Source organism: Phoenix dactylifera, unplaced genomic scaffold (genome assembly GCF_009389715.1).
Source record: "Phoenix dactylifera cultivar Barhee BC4 unplaced genomic scaffold, palm_55x_up_171113_PBpolish2nd_filt_p 001154F, whole genome shotgun sequence".
Taxonomy (NCBI): domain Eukaryota; kingdom Viridiplantae; phylum Streptophyta; class Magnoliopsida; order Arecales; family Arecaceae; genus Phoenix; species Phoenix dactylifera.
In genome coordinates, this window is record NW_024068493.1 from 34,614 (window position 1) to 42,459 (window position 7,846).

At 51.2% G+C, this 7,846-nt stretch overlaps 1 protein-coding gene across 1 annotated transcript; it reads left to right on the forward strand.

Annotated features, from left to right (window-relative positions):
* Positions 1-305: 305 nt before the first annotated feature.
* Positions 306-3,817, forward strand: LOC120108058. Its single transcript, XM_039121610.1, has one exon. It carries the CDS (start codon positions 2,399-2,401, stop codon positions 3,815-3,817), a length of 1,419 nt encoding a protein of 472 aa, XP_038977538.1. The 5' UTR covers positions 306-2,398.
* The last annotated feature ends 4,029 nt before the right edge of the window (positions 3,818-7,846 follow it).

The following is a 7,846-nucleotide window of genomic DNA, read 5'->3' on the forward strand; positions in this document are numbered from 1 at the left end:
AGTAAACTCATACCTTGGCATGTCCTTTCGTGGTCCTCCTCCGGGCCGGTATTCCCCCTTGGTTAAAGGCCCCGACGGTGGCGCTTGCGAGGGTCTTCAACAGCGCGCCGCCCGCGCCCGCGCGCGCCGATCGCCCCCGCGCGCGCCCGACAGCCCCCGCGCGCATCGCGCCTCGGCGCCCGTGCCGCAGGCCCTGCCGCGCCCCTGCAGCGCCCCCTGCCGCGCCCAGACGCCCTGCCGCAGCGCCCCTGCCCAGCGCCCAGCGCCCTGCCAGAGCCCCTTACCGCGCGCCCCAGCCTGCCAGCAGCCCCTGCCGCGCGCCCCAGCGCCCAGGACCACGCCCCAGAGCCCTGCAGGGCCTTTGGCCGACCAAGCCACCCAGGCCAGCCGTGCCCAGCCCCTGCTAGCCACCTGCCTACCACTTCTGCCCGCCAACCCTGCTGCCAGCCATGCCAAGGGCCATGCCACAGCCCCCAGCAAGCCAGCCAAAGGCCTGCCAGCCACCAACAGCCTTTGGACAGCCTTGGGCAGCCATGGCCAAGTTTGGGCAGCCAAGGCCTTGGCCAACCTAGGCCAAGCCTTGGCCAGCCTATGCCACACCTTGGCCAACCTAGGCCACACTTCCCACTAGTTGTTTGTCCCCCATGAAGAACCTATAAATATGTGTTGTGCAAGCTTGTGAGGGATCTTTTGAACACCTTAGAACCTTGTGTATTTCGGCCTTAGGCTTGGGAGGGCTTTGCCCTATTGTATTTGGTCCTTGAGCTTGCTCTTGGACTTGGGCTAGGGGAGACCCATCATAGTTTTCTCTAGATATTTTGCTTGTAGCTTCATTTGGGAATAGAATCAATCAGTCAAGCTTTCCTCTACATATCTTCTATTGAGTGATTGTCTTCTTCTCAAGCCAAGGGTCGGGCCAAGCTGCAACCAGTAGACCCGTCCCTTGTCTTGATTCCCACGACCATCCGAAGGAGTGCGTCCATCCATTCGAACAAGCTAAGGGCCGGGCCAAGCTGCAGCCAGTAGGCCCACCCTTTGACTTGCATCTGCGACCGTCCTAAGGATTGCATAGCACCCGGCGTTACCCGTTCGGCCCGCGTTCCTACGATTCTAAGGCATCCGCAAGGAGCCAAGGTGCTAGGCTTGGTGTGGCGGGTCCAGGCCGAGAGACGCCCTCCAACAATGGTGCTTTCATTGAGAGATTTCGTCGGAAGAAGTTCCTAGAGAAGCTCCGTCGAAGATCTCTCTCCAAAGAGGTAACGCCTTTAAACCTAAGAAAATTTCAGATTTGGGTTGAGTTAAGGAGTTTTACTTATTGCACACTCTAGAAAGTGAGGTTCACTACTTATTGCCTATTGCACATATCTTATTTGATTGAGAGTGTGGGTGGATACATTTGAAGTTTATATTCCTTACAATTGGTGCTTAAAATTCTGCAATATATTCTTACGTTTGCAAAAGAGGAGTGAGCATATTTTTTTGTAAAGAGGACGGATTGTGTTCTAGATTGCTCATCATAGGGATGGTGCCAATGGGGAGGCTAATGGTAGTACCCGGCACTATTTGACCCAACTATTCGGTGTAGGGCACATTAGGGACGGCACAAGAGGGAGGCTAGTGGTAGTACCTCGTGCCCTTTCCCAACTACATCGGATAGGGAGCAAATAAAGTTTCAAAACGTCTCTCTTGGAAAAAAGAAGAGAGAGTTTTACTTGTTGTAATTGGAGAAGATTGAGTGGTGTTCATTCCAATTTTTATAAAAAGAGGAGGGTCGGTTCATTCCTTGGGTGACGACCAAAGGAGGTTAGAGAGGTGTTTTGGAGAACAAAATTTTTATGAAGACCGAAGGGTTGGAGTGAAAGAATTGGAGTAAATATGGTAAATATCATGGAGGAGAGTGAGGCTTGTTTAAAGAGGGCAAATGAGACCCTAATCTAAAATTAGAAAGAATCTAAAGGATAGGGAAGAAAGAGAGAGGAAAGATGAATTCTTGAGGAAAAGAGAAGAAAGAAGAATAGATGAGAGAAGAAGGGAGAAAGAAGTAAGGAGGGATGAAGAAAAAAGAAGAGAAGAAAAGATAAGTAATTGGGGGTATAGGAGTACTCAAGGAGCAAGTAGCTATGCTAGCCACCATGGGGAGCATGGCTATAGGGGAAGTAGGTGGAGAGAGGCCCAATTGATAATGATAAAAAGGGAGTTAGAGAAGGCCCGGGAGTGCATGAAGCTTGGGGCAAACCGTGCTAGTATGAAAGAACCCTAGAAGGAGCCCATAGAACCCAAGTTTGATTCCCAAAATTTCTGCAGCAAAACCCTTCCCTACTCGCATACGGAGGTGACTCGACGGGCTGATTTTGAAGCCCATCTTGTGGCACCAAAACCACTCCCAATTGCTGTTACAATGGAGTACGCAGTGGAGGGTAATGAAGAAGAAATTCAGCATCCTGTGGCTGTGCACGAGCATGATTCTGCAGCTGGAAATTCTGCAACCACAGAAATTCCAGCAAATTCTGCAGCCCTCCCAACCACAACTCAAGCTGAGGTATTCCTCCAAACTTGGGCTAATTATCATCAAGATATAGAAGCTCATGAGGCCCAAGTTGCTGCAAAAAAATCTGTGGGTGACAACAGCAAAACAGAAGCCCCTACTACCCTCAACCGAGCCAATTTGTTGGACCAAGACAGCAAGGAAGAAGCTGCTGCAACTTTGGAAGTGGACAGCAGCAAATTGACATCTCCCAAGGGCGTTCAAGTGAGCTTATTTGAAGATGACAACAAGGAACGCCACGCTAAGAAAGTTTGCAGCCAACCCAATGAAGTGAAGGCAAGCAACAAGAAGGAAGATGCTGCAGCACAACTTGCAACAGCAAGTTTAGAAGAAGCAAAGCAATATGAGATGGCTGTTGCGGGAGGCTCAAATTGGGGAATAACTGGAGACATGGAGGATCACATTGGTGCCACACTTAGCAGCAGCAAGTTGTTGACGTATGACCATGGCTACAAAACCAACTTATTAGAGAAGATCCTAACTCCACAACAGCAGAAAATTAGGGAGTTGTTGCAGTGGTTTGAGTTCAAGCTTGTCTACCTCCCAAGGGGAGGAATGGAAGAAGCCAAAGAAAGTGATGATGGGGCACTTAAGGGTGCCAAAAGTATGATGAAGGGTACAACCCATGAAGCAAGGTGGAGGGATGTTCAAATGATAAACATGGAGTATGAGCCCTTCGACAACCACCATGGGATTGATCGGTTGGAGCACATCATCCAAGAAGAGCTTCCATTGTGCTCAAGAAAAGATTGGAGGAAACGAAAGAGATGGCAAGTGCTTATCCATTGGAAGAGAAGACCAAGAGAAGGAGGTTCGTGGGAGCCCTATTGGCGGTGGCCAATCATAATCCTTGAGGTCAAGGAAATTTTTCAAGGGGGAGGGAATGTTGCGGACCCAAGCCTGCCACACCGCCAAGACGTCAACCGTGGAAGACTTCGGGCCTTGATGGTACCAAAGGAGGGCCAAACCATGGCCAAAGTCTTGTGCTCGCCCGTGCATGACAAGGTGTGGCATAGGCTGGCCAAGGCTTGGCCTAGGTTGGCCGGGCGGGCGCGGGCGCGGGCGCTGGGCGCGCCGCGCGGGCGCGTGGGCTGGAGGCCGCGCGCAGGCTGGTGCGTGGGCGTGCGCCCTTGCTGGTGCGTGCGCCTGTGGCCGGGCTGCTGCAGTGGGCGCGCGCAGGGGCCGGCGCGTGTCGTGAGCTGGCCGCGCGTTGCTGTGGCTGGCCGCGCGCTGCTGCAGTGGGCGCAGAACCTCGCGCAGGCGCTGGGCTAGGCCTGCGCGGGGCTGTGCCGATGGCTGATGGTGCTGGCCACTGCTTGGGCAGACCTCCAAGCAGTGGATTTGGCCCGAGCGATGGTCTTGGCTGAGGTTGGCCTCGGCCAAACTTGTTGGATCTTGGCTTGGCGGGCTGAGGTGGCTATCATTCCCCCCTCCTTGGAGATTACCCTTGTCCTCAAGGGTGCTATCAAGTAATGGACTTCCCTCCTTGCGAGATAGGGCGTCGGCCACCTTGTTCTCCTTCCCTGGTTGATACATAATGTCATATTCAAAACCAAGTAATTTTACCAGGAATTTCTGCTGCTCCGGGGTCACGATCTTTTGTTGTAGAAGGTGTCGAAGAGCTTGTTGGTCCGTGACGATGGTAAAGCGTCGCCCTAGAAGATATGGCCTCCAAATTTTGACGGCGTGCACAACCGCAAGCAGCTCCCTTGCATATGTACTCCATGCTTTCTTTTGCGGCCCAAGAGCTTTAGAAATGTAGGCTAATGGCCGCTTATCTTGAGCTAGGACCGCGCCAATGCCTTCGTTGCTTGCATCGGTGAAGACTTGAAATGGCTTGCTGAAGTCGGGTAATGCAAGCACCGGGGTTTGTGTCATGGCTCTTTTGAGGTCTTCAAAGGCTTGGCGTGCGGCCGGGGTCCATTCAAACCCATCTTTCTTCAACATAGCTGTGAGGGGTTTTGCAATAAGTCCATACCCTTTGACAAACCGTCGGTAGTAGCCGGTAAGTCCTAGGAAACCCCTTAAGGCCGAAACATCCTTGGGCAGCGGCTAATCTGTCATTGCTTCAACCTTCCGGGTGTCAACTCGAACACCATCCCCGGATATTACATGCCCGAGATAGTCGAGCTCTGTCTGCACAAAGGCACACTTGGAGGGTTTGATGAAGAAGTGATGCTCCAAGATGTGTAGGACTAGATCTAGGTGCCGCATGTGTTCTTCTATGGTCTTGGAATAGATCAAGATGTCGTCAAAGAAGACAATTACAAACTTTCTTAGGTGCGGCTTGAATACCTGGTTCTTTGCTGCTTGGAAGGTAGATGGTGCATTGCATAGTCCGAAGGGCATGACCAAGTACTCAAAGTGGCCGGAGTGGGTGCGGAACGCCGTCTTGTGGACACCTTCGTCGCGCATCCTGATTTGGTGGTAGCCGGCCCGGAGATCTAGTTTGGTGAAGAACTTCGCGCTGTGGAGTTCATCGAGCATCTCGTCCACGGTCGGAATTGGGAACCGATCCTTGATGGTGGCCTCGTTCAAGGCCCTATAGTCAGTGCAAAACCTCCAAGACCCATCCTTTTTCCTTACTAGTAGGACCGGTGATGAGAATGGGCTGGTGCTCTGTTGGATGATCCCTTGTTTCAGCATGTCCTCGACTTGTCTTTCAATCTTTCCTTTCTGAAAATGAGCATACCTATATGGTGGTACGTTGATTGGCTTGCTCTCTTCTTTGAGTCGGATGGATGGTCGAAGGCACGCTTAGGTGGAAGTGCCGTCGGCATGGCTAGGACTCCTTGGTGTGCTGCAAGTGGCTTCTGCACTTGTGGTGATAGTCCTTGCAATTCATCATTTGGCTGCGGTTGAGGTCCCTCCGCAGCCCCTCCAAGGTTGGACATCATGATGGCGAAGCAAAGGGCTCCTCCCCGGCATAGGCGCTCGATCATGTTGGCTTCGCATGGGAGGACTTCTTTGTGATTGAGTGCTGTCCACATCTTCTTCCTTCCATTGAGCCGAAACTCCATGGTCATGGTAGTGTAGTCTGTCACTACTCTACCGATGCCCCGAAGCCATGCATTGCCAAGAACTACATCCAATCCTACAAGTTGCAGCATATGTAAATCTGCAGAAATTCTTACCCCTTGGATGTTGAGCCGAACGTCTTTGACAACCTCTTGGCACTTGAGCCGTTCGCCGCTTGCTACCTTGACCTCGAATGGCTCGGTTGCTGCCCCCTTGAGTCCTACTCGCTGCAATGCTCCCGGATTGATGAAGTTGTGGGAGGATCCATTGTCAACGAGCAAGGATACTTCATGCTTGCCGATCCATGCTGTCATCCTCATGGTTGAAGGTCGCTGCACACCGGTAAGTGCATGAAGTGATAGTTCGGCATGCTTTGGTAAGGGGCTGATGGAATGGTCTTTGGTGGAGTCTTCCTCCTCCGAAGAGCTGCTGGTTGTGGCGGCATCATCATCTTCCTCCCCGCTGCTGTCAATGTGTAGCACATAGGATTGGCCCGGTTTGCAGTGATGTCTTTTCTCCCACTTGGCGCCACACTTGAAACATAAACCCTTGATATATTCTTGTACCTCCTCTTGGCTGAGCCTCTTGACATCAGAAGGTTGCTGTTTGGGAGTAGATGCAACGGCTGGTTGTGGCTTGGAAGTGTTTGCAGCCGGCTGAAACTTGGATGGCAGCGGGCTGTGGTTGGAGCTTTCCTTGGTCAGCCGCCGGTCTTGGATGTTGGCTTGATCAAGGATCTCCGCCATTCTCATTGCTTCTTGAAGGCGGGTGGGCTGCTTGAGTTTGATCTCCTTGGAAAGCCAAGGCTTGAGCCCATCCACGAAGTTGCCAAGTAGGGCTTCTTCCGACCACCCGTCGACCATGGTTTGGAGTTGCCGGAACTCGTCGATGTATGCTTGCACATTGCCTTCTTGTTTGAGCTTGGCCAATTGACCATGATGGTTGATTGTTGGTGAAGGCCCCCATTGGTTCATGAACTCTTGGACAAAGGCCGTCCACCCCAAATAGTTCTCCTCTTTTTCATAAATGCTTCTTAGCCATCTTTACCACCTATTGGCTCTCCCCTCAAGATGGTAGCTAGCTAGGGTTACTTTTTCTTCTCTAGGGATCTCATATACATGACAATATTGCTCGACCTTGTCGAGCCACTCATAAGGATCTCCCCCTCCAAAGGTTGGGAACTCAATTTTAGGTTTTCGGATTCCCCTTTCATTTGGACCGAAACCCCTAATCTGCTCTCCATGATTCACCCGATCCTCCCTTCTTCCTCTTTCATGTGCATGTCGGCCATGAGGCCTCCAAGGGTGAGGGCTACCTACGGGTTCACTCATGGGTCTTTCCATACTCCTTGGCCGATCCTCCATAGGGATGCTATCAGCCCATCAATCAACATAAGCATTGCCACATTCAACTCTTCCTCCTCTTCTTCTATCTTCTCTCATTTTTCTTTCTCCCTCATTGTTTTTATTTTCTGCAAACCTCCTTTCCAACCTCTCAATGTTGGCATTTCCTTCTCTTCTTATGGTGGCCAATGTGGTCACCAAGTGTTCCAACACCCTATTGACTTCGGTGTTGTGGTTTTCCATGGTTTCAAAGAGCCTTTGTGGGCTAAATGATTCACTATCCGACTCCATGAAAACCTAACCCCTTCAATCAGATTTTTTATGGATTTACAATAATTTTCAGATCTGCTTTTCAGATCTCAATACAAAAATAATGAAGAACGTAGATCTGAAAAGTAAGAGGATACCCTTGAGATCGACCTTCCGGGAATTGGACTGCAGCCTATTTTCCGACGATCTCCGTTGAAGACTCTCAACGAAAGCACCAGTGTTGGCACCCGCGGGGCTTTGCGGTCCCGAACCCCGCGCCAATGGTTGAGGGACTTTGCTTTGTGTTGGGACCGACTTGCTTGTGGGTATCGCTCTTCCTTCTTGCTGCCTTGGAACCACGCCGTGTGCTTTGCCTTTGGCTGCCGGCGATGAGAAGAAATCAAATGGTTCGGGGCTCAATGATGAAAGGAACTTGACTTCATTCCAAATAGCAACGAATTATAAGGACTCAATGCAAGATTCGGAAGGAACCTTGTTATGCCTAAACAATCTAAGGGGAGTGATGTTCTCCACCTTAGCCCAAGCCTTTCGGCCGAATGAAAATAAAGGGGTACAACCCTTGACACTATGCTGGAAATTCAATTGCTTAGAGATGCTTGCCTAAGGGCCCTAATGGCTCCTTTTGTAGGCCGAGTGCCTTGGCTTATTTCGGACTTAATTCAAATTCAAA

What these genes read in the sequence shown, in the direction of transcription:
- LOC120108058 (XM_039121610.1), top strand. Translation starts at nt 2,399, where the DNA reads ATGGAGTACGCAGTGGAGGGTAATGAAGAAGAAATTCAGCATCCTGTG.